The sequence below is a fragment of the Cyrtonyx montezumae genome, unplaced genomic scaffold, assembly GCF_038088225.1.
Source record: "Cyrtonyx montezumae isolate F1298 unplaced genomic scaffold, pur_monq_1.0 scaffold_16, whole genome shotgun sequence".
NCBI classification, from domain to species: Eukaryota; Metazoa; Chordata; class Aves; order Galliformes; family Odontophoridae; genus Cyrtonyx; species Cyrtonyx montezumae.
Window position 1 is genome coordinate 14,395,242 of NW_027071892.1, and position 18,364 is coordinate 14,413,605.

The 18,364-nt window shown below is 44.2% G+C and overlaps 1 protein-coding gene across 1 annotated transcript in view; it reads left to right on the forward strand.

The window, feature by feature from the left end:
- Positions 1–18,364, forward strand: part of BAIAP2L1 (BAR/IMD domain containing adaptor protein 2 like 1) — a 31,818-nt gene that overhangs the window by 12,654 nt on the left and 800 nt on the right. Inside the window, exons 4-12 of the mRNA XM_065732964.1 lie at positions 9,976–10,037; positions 10,130–10,201; positions 10,481–10,618; positions 12,041–12,193; positions 12,580–12,747; positions 13,324–13,474; positions 14,194–14,401; positions 14,676–14,750; positions 15,049–15,211. Coding sequence (XP_065589036.1) covers positions 9,976–10,037; positions 10,130–10,201; positions 10,481–10,618; positions 12,041–12,193; positions 12,580–12,747; positions 13,324–13,474; positions 14,194–14,401; positions 14,676–14,750; positions 15,049–15,211 — 1,190 coding nt within the window. The remainder of the gene's footprint in view (positions 1–9,975; positions 10,038–10,129; positions 10,202–10,480; positions 10,619–12,040; positions 12,194–12,579; positions 12,748–13,323; positions 13,475–14,193; positions 14,402–14,675; positions 14,751–15,048; positions 15,212–18,364) is intronic.

An 18,364-nucleotide genomic window follows, 5' to 3' on the forward strand; every position in this document is an offset into this window, starting at 1 on the left:
TGATGTAAAGATGTATATCGATAGCACCGCCGGTCGGTCCTTGCTTCTCATCAGGAAACACAGAACACAGTCTGTAAAGAGTCAGTGAAACTGAGTGCTTTCTTCCATAGAATGAGATTGGTGCAGGAGGAAAGGAGAAGGAAATGGAAATTTGGGTGTTCCAGGTGCACAGAGCTTTTGTACTAAGTATCTACTGATTCCACGTCCAATGCACAGCTCTCTGCAATATCTTAATACAGGATGACTTAATATGAGTGAACTGAGAAAGTAAAAGAATATATCACATTTACAGTACAATTAATGTAAATAAAAGATAAATTTTTTTAAGTCGATTTTTTTCTGATTTCAGAGTTCCCCAATTTCTAAGCTTTTACTCCTTTAGATTTGGCTACAAGAAGTTAGGAACATAATCTGAATGTACACAGTTTGTCATTCTGCAGTGTGAAATTTCCATATCTTTCTTTCCTGGACACCTATTTTACATTACACCAGGAAGACAAGTTAGGAAAAAGGGAGCTATATGCTTCAAAATGCAGTTTTCTACCATTCAAATCACGGCGTGTCACAGCAGCACAATGCCATTTCATATTTCAGTAATGCACTGAAAGTAATCTCACAAAAATACATCAGTGCTGTATCAGTGCTAAAAGGATTAACTTCCATCATGTGTTCCTTACCTTTTTCTGTCTCACAGGTTTTGAGGTTGTGTCTAACTGAACATCGCTGTTATAACTGTAATAAGCCCTTCCTCTGGCACTGTGATCTGTCTTTATGGCCTTCGCTAGCTGAAGGAATCAGGAAGTTTTCCTGCACATTGGTTGAATTCCTTTCATGTTTTCCCAGCTCTCCCTTCGTAGCTACAGTAACTGGCAGGTGCTGAGCTCCTTTAAAATGCTCCGAGTGTAAAGTCCCCATTTGTTTACTGTGTGGCAACTGTATTGATAGCAATTACAGTGTCACAGTTGCACTGTGGGTCTGTCCGAGGAGCTTATTGCACAAGAACTAAGTGTGAGCTACTCATCGCCTCCTACAGCACAGCCAAGTGGGGGAGAAATGAATGTATTGCATGGTATTGATCTGTGAAGTGAACTGCAGAAATCTGCAGAAATGGAGAGAAAAGAGTTGTTGGCTTACTTGAGCAGATAAATTGACCCCTTCAGCTGGAATCCTGTTTCACTTGTCTTCAAAAGATGACACCTAGCACCCTGTCCTTCCCTGGCTGCTTCAATATAAAGACAGATCTGTCGTCTTGTCCCACCTCACTGCATCACTGTCATCTCTTGGATAGGATAAATGTTCTACTTTCAGAAGACACCATTGGACAGAAAGCAAGCAAGGTGTGCCGGCAACTACAGAACCTCTTTAGCACCTCATCTTGTGGAAACTTCTGGGAAACTAGCTTAGAGACTGCAGTTGAAGCACTCAGTAGGTCAGGCCAGCTTTTCCTATGGAGCATTAATAAAACACACTTACAGTGTATTTATAATAAAATGAGATTGGAAGAAGGGACCAAATTCTTTTATTACATAAAAAAGTATATTGAAAATGAAGTATAAGGTAGTTTTCAGTTCTTCAGGAGTGAGGTTTTGTACTTCCTAATTTTGTGGTAACTGTTTCAATGCTATACAGACCACCAATGTGCCATAAGTAAGGTAGGAGAGGAGCCAGCCTTTCTGCGTTGCTAGTGATGGAAGCAGTTGCTGAGGGAGTGGAAACTTCTTGCTATTCATAGTTCTACTTTCCAAGGTTATTTATTAAGGTTAAATCAAACTAAATGTTCATATTAAGAATATTTTCCTCTAGAATTGGTACTGTGGCTTTTGATGTTCAGTGTTCTGCATATAAACTTTCGATGAGTCTGCTGGAGGAAAGAAGGAAAATCAGAGCTTTAGTCCAGCATGAACTGCTCTGTACGTTGTACGTTGCCCAACTGTTCGTTGCAGAGCCGCTGGAAGCTCTGTGTGTTCTCTGATAGATGAGCTATTCACGTGCTCACTGTGCCTTGTGCTGCATTACCTCCTGCAGCATGACACAAGTGCATGCATCCCTGCACCTGCTGCCGTAAATGCCCACTCATGTATGATGACGTGAGTTTCACACAGAACATCCGTAACGATCCACGTCACTGCACCCCCTGGAGGGAAAAATCAGATACTCAGCATGAAGTGGGCATGCACTTGCTTGATACCATCTTGCTGTGCTTCAGAGGCCTAAGAAAATAGAGGAAAATATGACAAAGGGCGTTCTTAAAGCCATTCTGTCTGTCCTGTAACAGTAACGCTTCCCATGAGCCTCACTGGTAGCAGAGACATCTTTGATTTTGCAGCAGAAACTCTGGAAAACACACCTTGAGTTTCACCTGTGTGTGCATGCAGTGTTTACTTGATTGTGACCAGTGTTTGTTCAGAAAATAGCAATTCCACCGCGTGGGAGCACAGCGGGCGCGCGTTCCCTGGCAGCACTGCTAACTGACCCGCACACAATGCCATCACCACTGCCAGGCTGAGCAATCTGAGCTTTCCTTCACCATCAACTCCTCCAGGTACATCTATTGGGGAAAAAAAGGAAGAAAAGAGGGCCTACAAGGCTGCGTAGAGGAAAACATAATCTTGTTTGTCTTCTCCAGTAAGATAAATGGACAGAAAATGGAAAGTAAATGACATGGTTGCAAAGGAAATCACATCATATATGTAACTAGCCTGTAAATCCTTTAACCAAAATTCTACCTGTACTTTGCCTGTACAGTAAGCTCTTACTAGTTAATAATTTCTGAATAAAGCCCTGTGTCAGTTGTAGATGTCGTTTACATTCCTAAGGAGGAAGAAAGCCCTTAACCAAAACGTTATGCTTTGGATATATTTTTGGCACTGCAGAGACCAGCAGTCTCAAATGGCCGTGATTAAAGAGGGCAGTGACTTCCTACATGGTACTGAATTTCACACAGCACTGAGCACAGCACCGTATGGATTCGTCCCTCTGTGAGTGCTGGAAACCCATTAGGAAGCTCCGTTTTGTTGCTGGATAACATTTGCTTGTTGCAGTCCTGCTCAGACACGGTGGCTTTGCTGGATGACCAAAGCAGCAGGGCTCCAGCAGGCAGGTCTGGGCTTGTGCCTGTGCTGTGGCTTTCTTCCTTGCACCTGCTACAGCTCAGGGGCATTCAGCACTGCTGCAGCTCCAGAGCAAGCTGCTGTAACTCAGGCTTCCAGGGCCCCATGAAAGCTCCATCAGTGACATACATACCTGCATGCAGTCAGCTTTGTGTGTTTGGGTTAAAAAAAAAAAAAAAGAAAAGCTTCTGTCAGTCTTTAAAGATATTACGAATGAGTAACAGGTGGAAAAACGAGTTTGCCATTTTCCATGCATTATTTATGTGGCATATGCTTTTCCTTTCCTTTTTTTTTTATTAACATTAAAATTTAGTTGCCATGCTTACCAATCATCTGAAAAGTGATAAATATTTCATGTTAATTATCACCTGTTCAGTGATACAGTAGGTTTAAAACAATTTAATCTCTTGATTTTTGTTTCCTTTGAGTGAGAGACGAGAACAGGTTGGGAGAGAAAAGGGAGGGACTCCAGCAGGCTGAGAACTGCTAGAATGGATAGTCACACTTCTCTTTAAAATAAGTTGTTCTTGTTCTGTTTAAAGCTGTATAATAGGAGTATCATGCCACAAACAGACTTAGAGGAACTGGAAATTCTCACAGTGTTGGTAATTGCTCAGATACTCACTCCTGATGTCATTTGTATGTATTTGCTCATATGCACTAGATGTGGAATACAAAGATGTATGTACGTAATGAAGTGAACACTTCAGGAAGCAGAGAGCCTCATGTGCAGCACTGACTATAAAAGTAAAGTGGTTAAAGGCACCTCCAGCAGAAGGTAGCTAGAACACAGCCAGAGAGAAACAGCTCTGGTCCCTTACTAAGGTACTGTGGCTACGATGTAGCTGGGAGGAAGTTATTCAACCATATGAACACAGAGGACGTGGTTCCTTTTATTTTGTTCTCCTGCTTGATTTTAACATTGAGCAATTGAAGCTTTTACTTTGGTCAAACGTACATGGCAAGCATGTGCATGGGCTGGAATGTATTTCCCAGGTAGGGAGCCTCTGCAGCTCCACTCTTAAAACTAGCAACAGTGTCTTGTGTAATCCCACTTACTGGTTTTGTCTGCTCATGAAGCCAGGATCCTTGGGCACCTTCCAGGCTCTGAGGAACTTTGGAAGGCTTTCGCTTTTTCCTATATCAATGAGACTTTAAATTATCTAAAAACACTTTAAGTAATTGGAAGGGTAAAAAAACAAACAATGAAACATAACTATGGAGAAACTGCAACTCCTCAACCATGAGCATTACACTGGTTTCAGATTGACCCCTAGAATGCTGTAAGTTGTGCATCACGAGCTAGTGTTAGAAGGAAAGTGATGCTCTGAAAGCAACTTCATCTAAAATGCTGGGAGTTAAGGGGTGCCAAAAGCATGGCACTGCGTGTCCAGAGTGAAAAGGACTGATGGCTCTGAGCACATGAAAGCTCCACTGTACCTTTAACTGCATAATGCTGGGAGGTGGCCTGGCTGATTCATGGCAGCTCCTGTCTGTGTACAAAGTGAAGGACGTAAACGTTCTGCAAAGTGAGGCTTGAGCTCTGAATTTTACTTTTAGGAGTCTAAATAACAGCAGAATGTTCCATTCCGTTCTTCCTGATTCGTGATCGATATCACCTGGATTCCACTGTATTGCACCAGTACGTGAACACACACCTCATCTTTGTGTAATGGAGGCTTTGGCCATGTTAATCTATGTCTAATTTGTTTCAAGTGAATTAATTTACCCGGATGTTGTATTGCAGAATTATCAATTGCTCACAATTTTAGTGAGAACTTTGTGCATTTTGAAATATAAACTGATCTGAGAATCCCACTTAGAAACTGAAAATCTTCTTGCTTTTTTGCTTTTATATGGTATTATGGAACTCTGTTCTAGCAAAACATAACCGTGTGTTTGGACGTGCTGCGTCTGGGTACCTGGGGCCTTACTGAGTACAGGGGGCTCCAAATGCTCTGTTATACTCCCAACTCTTCCCTCTTGCTCTCCTATTGGACTCTTTTTTATTCTTCCTTCACCTTCTGCAGTCACCTTCATGAAATGGTACTGAATGGTCATGTGTCAGTGCCATCTTACACAATTAACTACAGAGAGATTTACTCCTTGCTGCCCACTTATGTCCGCTCATGCAGTAAGGAAAGGCAGACTTGACCTAGTCCTACTGATTTATGTGCACATGAGTATTAACTCTACACACTGTCTCCCCCCACAAGTGTTCTAGACAAATTGCATTCGAAGCAGAGCACAGTCAGAGGTCTGGAAACCAACACCTTGTTTTGCCTTTTCTTATTTTTTCATTTATATTAATTTCCAGTAAGACTTTTTGCCTTCTTTCAAGTATCTGCTGCACAATTCAATCCTTCTGCAATAAATCTTTCCTATGAGAGAATGGTAAAGTGAATGCACTTGAAGGTTTGCAGATGTTTAGCTCAGTTACATTTATGTGGCACTGAATTCTTTTGGAACTTCCCATTTCATTCCCTTCGGGGCCAATGGCTTCCAATGACTGCTTCCAGCTCTCCTCTGTCATCAGTGCCTTTCTCCTGGGCAGAGGGCAGCTGGGAGGAAAGGATGTCTTGGCAGAAGTGGGAGCCAGTAATACACCTGCAGTGCTGTCCCCATGGGCAGCTCTGACTCAGCCTTTCACTGTTGTTTAATACAAATAATGACGTGGCTTCATCTGGAAGACGTGAAGTTACTGGACCTGCCCTGAATGCAAAATAGGACGGGAGGTAAAGGAGTGATTCTAATTAAGCACTTTGTCTGCTCCCTGGCACCTAACAAAGCCTCTCTGGTTAGAGACTTGGCATTTTTCCAGTGACCTCTTCTAAAGATAGACAAAATCCTAACTGTATTTCAAGCAGGTGATGAAATCAATAATTGTATTGATTCTGATACAGCCAATTGATATTTTGAAGGTGTGTTTTTGTTGGTAGCTGCCAGCATAAGCTAGAAAGATAAACAACCCCTACAGTTGTTCAGTGTGAGCAGTGGGACTGAACTGTAACAGTGCAGGGGCTCTGTGTTCTGGCCTTATAACAGAGGTACTTACTATTTGTTCTATTTTCAAGCGAGGCTTTCTGCTAGAAATCACTCCCCTTGTTTTTCATCCACTCTGAAGACAATTTTTCAGAGATGTCTTCTTCCTTGTGTGATGCTGTGAGAAGTGGTGAATGCGTTGGGTTAGTGGCTTTTATTTATTCTTCCCACAAACAAAACAAACAGCGTTCATGAAATTCTAGTTGTCTTACCTTCTTAACAGAAAACATGGAGATAACCAACAGCCTTGGGTAAGCCTAAAAACTCCCTCAAGCTTCCAAGGTTTCAGCTCAAAAGAGTTTGTTCTACTGTGCACTGAACCGACCTGAAACTGAAATAAATATACCATGCAATTTGACAACACTGTCCATGGTCATATTTCAGACTGCACGTATATGACACAGTCTAGTTTCAACAGCTCTACGTGAAGAATGGTTGGTATATTTTTAAGATCACTTTTTGTGAGGTAAGATGTTTTCCCAGAATAAGAAGTTGTTTCCTCTTCCCTGCGTTGCAGTACTAAGCTGATATTAACAGAACATGTGTCCGTAAACATTTATGAAGACATTTTTGTTTTCTTGAGGACTGGTGGTTTGGGTCTGGTAATTCATGGCATAATGTGATACCTAAAGCTGTTTTGGTTTACAGCATGTCTGCCATACACTGGACCGAAGCGGTGTGTTATCATGCAGTCTAATCAGATGCTGTGGCTTATTTGCATGTTCACTAGCTGTGGGGTTTGACAGTAAATGATGACAAGGTCGAGACTTGCTTACCATGTATTAAGAGCTCTCGTCAAACCTGATCACAGGCAGCTTTAACAAATAGCAAAATATTTTTAATTGATGTGAGAAATGGATTTGTCTTCGCTTCAGGTGGTTTTCTTTGCCTTTTTACAGACTGAATAATTACTGAGCACCAGAGCCTGGCCCCAGCTGATGTCATTATTAATCTAGTGGCCTACTGCGCTTACTAGAGCTATTTTATGATCCACAATTGTAAGCAAAATCAACGTCCTGTCCTGAAGTTGTTTGGTTACCATCCCACTGGGATTCTGTGACATAGGGCCAGGGCTCATTTTAGCTCTCCTGAGTTACACTTCTACAAAAACTTTTCTCCTGTATAAATCAATTAGGAGAGCTGTCCAAATGTGGTAACCCATTATCTTAAACTGGCAATAAAAGACCGTGGTATATATCCACTCACAAAGAGGTCTCTATTTAAAGGGCAGAATCTGACCTCTAATGTAAACTATAACTTAAATCTTAATAGGACTGTGTGCTCACTGTGAGCTCTTTTCAAAGCACGAAGAGGAAGCGAGGTGGGTGAGCCGGCACACCCAGTGCCTCTGGGTTACTGGTAGCAGTGAAGAGCTCCCAGTGTGAAATGGGCTCTGTGTGACGTGCAGAGCACAGGGAGCAATTGGTGGAGGGAGAAAGAGGATACGATGAGAGAAACAGCCACTGCTCTTCAGCAACAAAACGCAGAAGTGTCCTAGGGTGTACCAAGGAAAGAAACCTGGAAAATAATCCAGCACAAACTGTTCAGGAGGAAGCGTCCATCTGAAAGTCCTCTTAATCTCAGGATGTGCTTGGGCAGTGTTCTCTGCAACAAAGATGAAACACAAAGGTAGCTAGTTTCCCACCCAGGCATCCCAAGCTGAAGCCTTGAAGGCTGCGCTCCGTTCCAGCGCTGCATGAGACAGAAATAACAGACGCTGAGCACCAGGGCTTCCACACAGTGCTGCAGGTGAATGGGCTGATTCAGCAGGCAAGGGCCTGCAGGGCTGCGTGGGGAGGGCCGTGTCAATGCTGGCCTTGTTGGGTGCCCCACGCTGCCAGGAGCACGGCTCCAGCACACACTGCGCAGTGCACGCTCCTTTCAGTCAGGACAAATAACTGATGGGCAGAATTAATCCCCAAACAGCTTTGTGTTGTGCCTATCTGAAGCCAAGGAGACTCTGTGGCCCTATTTGTATTTTCCCCATTTCTTTTAACACCGTATCACCACGTGATGTTTTTTTTTCCCTTTTTTACAGTCCTCCTCTAATTTTAAAATGCCACAGTCAAAAATGTAAATTCTCCATTGATTTTGGTAAAATTGCACTCCCTTCTGCCGCCTTCCAGACAACAGCATCACTCACTGACGTCCATTACTCTGAGTGTTTATGTAACTACAGCATATTTACTTTCCTACTGCATAGGAGAGAATTACTGTAGTAACTCTCTGTTCTCGTAGTGTTTACTTTTACCCTTTTAATCACCTGCACCCTATTACTGGAGGCTGTTTGTATGGACCTTCCCATCTTAGTGCCCTTCTCCTGCTGCTGGGCCCCATCCGCGTGACTCCCACACGCTCAGTATTTATAAGCATCAGTAAGGTTACCCTTCCCTCTTCTCCAGGCTGCACTGCCCCAGGTCTCCTGTCCTTTCTTCGTCACAGAGATGCTCCAGGCACAGGGTCACCAGAGCCTCAGCACACACTGCAGAGGGATGGGTCCTGATGGCTGCATGCTGAAAAAGGGAGAGATGAGAAATTCTGCCATCCATTTTACTTAGCTGCATTTGTCAATCCCCTGCACTTCTGGGGAGCTTTTGCCTATACCTGAAGGAACGGAGACATAATTGGGTGCTATGCCTTTGCTGACTCAGCTGTGTGTGTGATTCTGCCAGTGGCACAGGATCCAACATCAGCATTGTTGTCCGTAGCTTTGTAGGGCCACCTGTACGTTGGAGCAGCACCGTTTCAGGCTTAATGCTGGAAGCACCATACGTTAAATAGCTCAGAGTGGGATAGCTGCAGGGTAGATGGGCACACAGACGGATGGGTGGAGGAGGCATGAAACACAGCCTGCGTGCTGCCATGGAAAGACAATGACAAGGAAACCTCTCCAGACAAACGGCCATTTTGTCACGGCCCTGGATGGACCCGGTGAGCACCTCCAGTTGCAGTTTGGGTGAAGTCAAACCAGGCACTTCAGGCCGTTGTCAGCTGCACTCTGAGCAGCGTGCTGCAGCTCCTGGTGACACAGGCAGGGCGGGCAGCATGCAGCAGGCATGGCTGCACCCAGGGCAGGACTGCAGCAGGCACAGTTCAGGTTGGTTTGCACACAGAACCACACCCAAAAGGAATGAGGTTCTCCTCTGCTCCTAAAGCAAAGTGAAGCATTCCAGCTCTCAACTGCATCAGTTAGAAGCAAGCTGTGTAGCTGCTAGCAGACAGCAAGGAGTAACAGGTGTATTTAGGAGCTGGTGAGAGGAGGCTGAGAAATCTGCCTTTCCTGCCTGCTAGTTAATGCCACACAGACAGGCTGTAATGCCTGATAAAACAGCATGAGAAATTGATCAGCATACGTATCAGATCTGCTTTAGCAGGGGTGCTGTCAGCAGTCCTGGAAGGTGATGCAGTGCTGACGCTGTGGTTAAACATTAAGGTTCACTTTGCAGACCGAGTGGACAGCAGTTGTTTGGATAGCAGCAAACCTCTGGTTTTCATGTCCTGCGCCCCACGTTGGCAAGAACAGCCTCTTACTGAATCAGTGCACGTTACTTGGGCGAGAAGGAAGTCGTTCCTTTGTCTGTCACACCAAGTCTTGCTTGCACAATAACACCATGACTGTTTTCCTGTCACTCAGGAGCTTCTTGGTTTGTCTGTGGCCAGATACACTTACTTAATTAAACTGCTGTGATAAGAAACAGGAAGTTTCCTATCTGCTTTAATATATTATAGCTAATAAATCTATCGGTTAAATGTATTTTATTGCTGCTCGTTAACCAGCTTCAGAACTCTGAAAGAAAGAAATGTGGTTTGTGTTCACCAACAGGCCAAGTTCTGGTAGAAATTTCAAAAACACACAAGAAACTGAATGACAGCCTGGAGGAAAGCGTGAGTTAAAGCACTCCTTAGAGTACCCAACCTTCTGAAATTACAACCCACTTTTGCTGATTTTAATAACCCTTAATTTATTTGCTTTTAAGTTTAAGAAATTTCATAAGGAAATTATATCTGAACTGGAGAGGAAAACAGACCTGGATGTAAAGTACATGACAGTAAGTACATTCAGATCAATACCAAAACAGTCATTTCCTTATCCATTGTTCCCCAACTAATTATCACTGCGTTGGATTTGAGCTCTAGCTACTTCAACATGGCACAAACATTTGTGCTTCTTTTGAATTAAAATAGGAGCCAGTGCATTCTTAAACCCAAGCTGAGAAAAGAAACTGGTCGCCTCATTTGATGCATTAGCAGTATCTATGGGAATGCTTTCTGGGTGCTTGCACAAGCAGCACTGCACACTGAGATGTTTGTAAATGCTCTGATTGCAGGCAACTTTAAAGAGGTACCAAACTGAACACAGAAGTAAACTGGATTCCCTCGAGAAGTCTCAGGCTGAGCTGAAAAAGATCCGAAGGAAAAGCCAAGGAGCACGAAACGTAATGAAGTATGAGCATAAAGAAATGGAGGTCAGTGTGGGGGCTCTTGGTTTTCTTCCTTTTCTTTCGTACGAGAACTGCTCAGCAGAAAACATTAAGCTATTACAGGTCCTACCCGGGTCTTTCAGAGCTTGACTTCTGAAGCCTACAACAATTTTCACGTGTGCAGTGTAATCCACAGCTGCCCTGCAGGTCGTCTGGCAAGTTAAACCAACATCAGACAGCGTGCATTTCTGCTTTCCCAGAGCTGCTGTACACTGCAGGCACTCCTACAGGACCTGTGCGGTGTACACTCGGTGCTGGCTGTGCTGCTGTGTGTGGTCAGACACATTTGCTTCAGCTTTGAGGTTTCTCAGATGGCCACAACGGAGTGGACGGCTTTAAAGCCCCGCAGTAAGTGCACCGCAGCTGCACCGTGTAAACCCAGCTGTAATTTGCTGTCAATGAATTTCCCGCAGTACAACTGCACGGTGACCTCTTACACAGCACTGCCGTCTCGAGGCCGAGCGAGAAGCGGCGATACATCGGACCGTGCGAGTATTTTCTGAGCTGCCACGTTATGTCAGCTTTTCTATTTGGTCCTCTGTATTTTTCTATTCTAATTGTTTTCTTCGAAGAATGTACTGTTTTTAATAGGACATAAACGAAACGCATACCAGCTCCTGCTTCTTACAGCATGCTTTAACCTGCACTCAGAGCACTCATTTTCAGTGTATTGGACTGAGAATTCAAGAATTCCCCTCAAAGCACATTGTAGCCACAAGCTTTGATAGCCTCAGATAAATATATTTTAGTCTGTTTAGTAACCCATTTTTTCCCCTCTAAAATGAAGTATAGATTCATTACAGCTTGGTGAAAGTAAACATAACTGCTGTGGAGCAGATGAAGGTAATTAGTCTAATTAGAGCACACTTATGGCCTTAAAGTTGGTGCTGCTTTGAAGTCGTATTCTTATTTGTTACAGCATTTAGTTCAGAAGATAAAATTCTTTGTCTTGTTTTGCTTCATGGTCTACTCCACCCCCACCACCCACACCCACACACAGCAGACATAGGATCACTCAGGCTGAAAAAAACCTCTTAGGATCACCAGGTACAACCACACAGCGACCTACCAGCTCAGCCCTGAAGTACATCCCCAGGTGCCACATCCACACATCTCTGCAGCTCCACGAACAGCAACTCCACTGCTGGGCAGCTGTTGCCAGAAATTCTCCCCACTGCCATTTCCTCACACCCTACAATACTGATTGCCTGTAATAAGCATACTGTGTGTCTGGTGAGATTGGGGAAGTCAGGTGTGTGCATGAAAAGAGACACGCCTGGAAGCAGAGCCGCTCCACCCCACTTTTCTGATAACTTTTTCTTGTTTCTGGAACTCACTTCGGTAATTGCTTTGAGTGTCAAATAAAACTCAGAGACTGTATGTAATTTATTTACTTTTTGTCCTTAGTATTTGGAAACCGTGAGCTCTCGACAGACTGACATTCAGAGGTTTATTGCAGAGGGCTGTAGAGAAGCTCTACTTGAAGAAAAAAGAAGGTTCTGCTTTCTAGTTGACAAGCACTGCAGTTTTACCCAGCACATGCACTTCTATCACGTTCAGGTCAGTAACCAGAAGTGAAGCTCCTGAAATCAAATCGTATCAGATCCAGATGGGGCTCCACAGACAGCACGAGGAACACTGCAGTGCCAGACAAGTGTTGTGTGCTGTTTGTGGAGAATGTTTACAATGCAGTATTCTCAGAGATGTACTGTAACAAAGGGTAAAGGGTTACTGTGACTTCTTAAAAAATCACACATTAGAAAAGAAGCACGGTATTTTGAATATCTGACCCTGAAGGACAATCTCTTGCTACTGTATACTTCAGAGATATTACTTAGCTTTGACCACGTTTGAAAAGACTTCCATTTCCCTTTGGTTCTCTTTGTTCTGCGACAAAAGTAGTTCTGTGTAATGTTATGCTATCTCTGACAAGTGCCTCTTCACAGTGTGCAGAGTTCCTCAGCTCCAAGCTGCCTGGCTGGCAGGAGGTCTGCAGCGATGCCACCAAAGTTCCTGAAAAAGTCAAAATGATGATCGATGAAATAAGGACACCTGGTTCCACCCCGATATCAGGAACCCCACAGCCTTCACCAATGATAGAGAGAAACACCATGGTATGTCATTCCCTGGTAGTTGAAGGCTCTCTTTCAAATGGGTCTGGATTGGCACCACTAGTTTCTGTTGTACGGAAGCATTTGGATTCAAGTCTATAATGAGCATCAGCTGGAACATACTGGGGTTGGGTAGGAAAGCAAAACTATGACACTGAAGCTCTGCTGCTGGAGAAGTACACAGAGTAAAGCAAGCAGAAGCACGTGGGCAGAGGAGGCTATTTCCAGTTGGATGTCCAGGGCCCTTCCTGCAGAGCACAGCCTTGGGACTACACTCATTTTAGCCACTCTTATTTCCAGCATTTCTGTCTGTAAGTGCTAGTCATTATATATAATAACTAATATTTGAGGTTCAAGATAAACAACATTTTACTCTTTCTTCTTCCCTCTGATTCTTATTACAGAATATTAAAGTACAAGTTAAATTCTCAGTTCCCCTCTTTGTATGTTGTGTTACCATTGGTTACTGAATTTCTGAATTCAGTACTTCCAGTTGTTGAGTTCAGAAATGCACTGATCTGTGTGTGAATGGGCTGTTTGTGGCATCTCAGCATTAGGATACTGTTTTTCTGATTCTAGATTGGAAACAATTTTTATGCTCATAATGAAAATGCATCAAAGGTGCCCCCTGCTCCCGTAGGCAGGGCGTACACCAGTCCGCTCGTGGACATGTTTAACCATCCTGCCACGGCTCCAAAGGCATCTCCTGAAAGACAGACCAGCTCAGCAGGTGAGCATCCTTTCATTGTGAACTGTGTAAGAGCAAAGGGTGCCTTGCAGGGCTCAGAATTCAGAATTCATTCCCTGATTTTGCACCAGACACATGCTGTTGTGTCAGTGCACACCAGCAGGTGTGAACTAACGCTGCACTGTGAGCGCACAGCAGCCAGGGCAGGATGCACGTGGGACAAAACAAGCTGTACTTCTGTTCCTGAAATAGGACTGTATTAGTTTGTGCAATACGAGTCTTGGACTCACTCTGCTACAGGGAAAGAACTAAGCCTCCCTCAGCCCACATCAGATATCTGCAGTGCCAGCTGTCTGCAGCTCTCGTTGGTTCAGCTGAAGCTGTGCTGGGCATGACTGATAATGGAATCTTGGACTGTTTCTTTATTTAAGAACTGAAATGTTTCAGAGGTCTTTTGCAGCTGCTCCTGGTTAGCATCTCTCATGCCACAGGAAGGCAGCAGCAGCAGGTTAGCACGTAACTTAGGGCTGTCAGTTCAACTCCGTTGTGACAGCGTGTGCATGTATGCAAACAGCAGTGTCATTAAGACCTTGGGTGATAAGAAACATTGGTAGGTGAGTGAGTGTCTAAGCAGAACCCAGAGCAGTACAGTCTCACAGCTGCACTGCACTGAGTATTGCTTTACCAAATTTTCTTTTCCTGACAGCTAATTGTATTTTGTTAATATGGTTCATTTTGCTGTTCTGTTTTCTTTTTGACAGAGAATTCAGATGATGCCAGTTTATCACGCTCAACTTCTGTTGCCACAGGGCTGAATATAATCAAAAGGCAAAAAGTAAAGACAATCTTTCCACACACTGCAGGGAATAACAAGACATTGCTTAGCTTTGCACAGGGAGATACCATCATACTCCTTGTGTCTGAAGAAAAGGACGGCTGGCTTTACGGGGAGCATGAGTCAACTAAAGTGTAAGGCCCAATTTATTACCCCATTGAACATGACAGAAAAACGTCTCAGGCTTTATTAGCAGATATTAGTAAATGATTTTCCACCTTCCTCTGCTGTCACTGAGCAGGGTGTTCTGCCAGGTGAATCTCACTGCACGTATTTCAGGGGCCCTTGTGTACTAGAACCCAGGCCTTGACACAGCACCTCTTCTGGAGTCTGTTCTGTCCCGTGCTGACTTCTGAGAAATCCTTCCAGTTTTATATCATATGAAATTGAAACCTTTTCTCATTACAGAAAAGGATGGTTCCCATCATCATACACTAGACCACTAGAAGAAACAGAAGAAAAAGCCTTTGTTCCAGTGTCAAGGTAATATTTTGGATGGAATGTGCAAATCTTCTTTAATGTGTATTAGAAGTACTACTTCTCTGCTCACACCATCATTGTTCAGAGAAGTACCTCCTGACAGTTGGTACTCTCATACCTACATCACATTACCATGCTTTAGGGGCTACACAGAGACCTAAGAACGATCATCACTCCAGCTTTGAAGTCCCGTGGACTTCAGAGAGATAATACTCCCTAATTCTGCATTTTTGTTCTGTCCTGGGACTGGAAGGTGCACGCTGGGAGCTGAACGTGTTGCCTGCTGGGTTCTGTCTTGCAGTGCTGCTCCAGTTAGAAGTATTAGTTCTGTGAATCTTGCAGAAAAAGCTGGGGTTGTCCTCCCACCGCCGGACTATCTGGGTTCAGCTCCAGATAAGAGAATGGACTCTTCCAAAGGTACTGCTGCTAAAACACCAACTGACAGACCAGAAAGTGCAGGTCTGGTAAGTAATCACTGCCATTAATCTGAATGTTCTGCACTGCTTGCTCCTCTGGACCTACTTCACTGAGCCCTTAAACAGTGCCCTTAATGCCGTTCTATTTCAGCTGCTCGTACCTGGCTTCAGGAGCTGCTCTTCAGGATTATTAAGCTTTTCTATCTCAGTCTACCTAGGGTGACAAACTGTTTGGGGATATGATTAAGAGCACTGGAAGCCCTGCTCTGCGTAGCAGAGAAATGGGATCTGTGAAACCTGAGAACACATTCTCAGGGAAAGTAGTACAAATCTGTAACGTGACAGCAGAGCTGTACTGGGACAGAGGACTTCAAGAACTCTGTGCTCAGGAGTACATCACACAGCACCCTGAAAGTCAGTGCTGCGTCTGTGGGCGTCGCTGGGGGACACGTACTATTTAATGGCAGGACACGATGACAGATTCAGCATTTCACAGATGGGTGGAAGGGCACTTTTTCAGAATGGATAATGCCCTATAAATCTGGTACCTCCACTTTTTAGTCAGCATTCAAACAATGATTCAAAAAGAAGAGTGATACCAAACTAGGCAATTCTAAGTTCTGGTTTTGCTGCTTGTCCAGATATTTCTCTGCTGCATGTCTAATGCTTACATGTTTTTTACTTTCTTCAAAAAGTCTCCTGAAGGGGAGATCACATCCTGATGGGGAAAAGCCAGCTGCCTTCTGTTACATATTCAGTTGTGCTGCTACAGTTGAGACCCTCGTAGTGCAAAGAGCCCAGGTTCTGTTAGCAGGTACCACACTCATCAGAACACTGTCATTAGTTCATAGCTAAAACATTCACATTCAGTTAGTTATCAGGAAGATTAAAGTGTTTTGTTACACCCAACATCTGAACAAACAAAAAATAACCTTTTCTCCATTGGGAAGGGAGGAAAGACTCCTCTCCACTGCAGAAAGTCTGTGGCCCTGGGAATGCATGATGGATTAGAGACAGCAGCTAAGATCCTTTCATGATAAAAAGGATGGAAGGAGCTTGACTGGGGGATGTGAAGCTCCTCTCAGTGAAGGAGATCTTACCCCCATTACATGACACCAGTAATGGCTGGAGAGATTTTTCCTCAAAGAATCTCTTGTTAAAGATTGGCTTAGCTGATTTTTGTCAAAGTTGTAATGTTACCATATGAATTCAAACAGAGTTGAAACTTGCTTTCTAGAAAATAACTTTATTTATCAGTAATGGGCTTTGTTATTTAGTTAAAGTATATATATGTGCTTAATTACATATAGTTAAAGGAAGACTCTAATCTGTGCAGTGATGTCATGTGTAGCACAGTGCTTTCCTGCAGGAAATAAAGCTTTCCACGTGCAGGAAAGGAGCATCAGGAAGAACTCCTGTGTAAGGTCACTTTCCAATTAAGTATCTGAGAACTTCTAAAATAATTATGAAGAAAGACATCTATATTTTGACATATACTTGGTTTTCATTGGATTAAAAAAGCAATGAGCCTTAACAATTATATATAATGTCAGATCTATACACGGGTTCATTTATTCTGTGACTGTTCAGAGCTCTGGGGATCAACACGTCCTTCAAATATAATTACATTCACAATCATTAGAAGGTGTACCAGGCTGTGAAAGCTGCCAGGCAAGCACTACAGAGCTCTCTGCCCTCAGGCAAGTAAAAGGTGACAGTGCAGACCTCTACAGTGACTGAATCCCTCACACTGCCTTAGTGTCACTGCACTGCTGCCTGCCTGTAGTCGGATCAAGAGCAGTCAGCAGTAAGAATGCTCTTTCTGTACTATTGGTTTAGGGGGATTTGAATCAACTAAGGTTTGTGGGCCAACATTCCTGTTGCACTGAAAATGCAAGAGAAAAGGTGAGTAATTTTGGCTGATAGGTGAGGACAGGATTAACTAGAATGGCTTACTCTCCCTGGAGGCCAAACAGTGCTTACAGCCTTTCAGGAACAGAAGACAAACGCATCCACATGTCCTCGTGTCACTGCAGTACCCCTCTGCTCATAGCACACGCACTCCTGCTGCGACCCCAGGATTCTGCAAAAGGAAGAGATCTGTGGGGAGAGCTGCTGCACTCACACCAAAGGATTTCACTCCAGAATTACCACTTACTTTCATTCTTTGGAAAGCTGCAGAGCTTTCTGTGCAAGGAACAGCCCCTGCTCCATCAGGGTTGAGAACGTTTCTGCATGCTACAACGTGCAGTCAGAAGTTCACTCTTCCTTTGAAGCTAACGTGGCACCCCCTGGAAGCAGTGCAATCCGTTTGCCATTTGAAGTACTTCAGATTAAATACAATTATACTCAAAGTTCAGTGGAAAAAAGTAGAAGTGAGATGTTTGCCAGCAGCTCCACGCAGTGCACCAGGCTCTCCGTGGCACACACACACTGCATCCTAAGGGAGGTCAGAGCCACACTGCCATCCTCTGGGTCATCTCCAACCTGCAGAAATCGAGGAAATGGCACCAAAGTTCTGTGCAAACTGTAGCTGTAAGAACAGCACGTGCAGACTGCGTGTTTATACAGTACCAACAATACCTGTGCAGCTATTCCTTTTCCCACGTGGCTCTGCCCGTTCCTTGCGGGGTGCTGCTCTGCTCTGTGCTCCCCGTGCTGCTCTCAGGGGCTGCAGGAGCTGTCTCGTGCTTGTCTCACACACTGAACACCAGCAGTACTTAGCACGGAGGGCTGTGGTCGTTTGGTGGGTGCTTGTGTGTGTTGTTGGAGTTTATTTTTGCGTTGCTTGCTTTTCCTGGTAAAACACAAGCTGTGTTCTGAGAACCTCAGATCCTGCCCAGCTCAGGCCCGTGCTGTGGCAGCTTGTCATGACACTGAGCTCTGACACTGAGCTCTGACACAGCTCCGACACAGGCTGCCTGCTCTCTCTGCCCTGAGCTCCTCGTGCAGCACCTTCGGGGCACTACAGAAGCTGTATGGCCACACACTGCTCCTGTCCTTTGGGTTGCCAATTTTCAGTGATATTTCATCTGGTATTTTTACCTGTACATATTACACTCAGGTAATTGCTGTTCTTGGCAAAACAAAAAACTGACCCCGGTGGGGAGGTCTTCTGTACACTGCAGGCGTACGCAGCTCTGATTTCTGAGATCATTCTCAGCTCACCACCTCTCCACAGCTCCACTAGAGAGCTCAGTC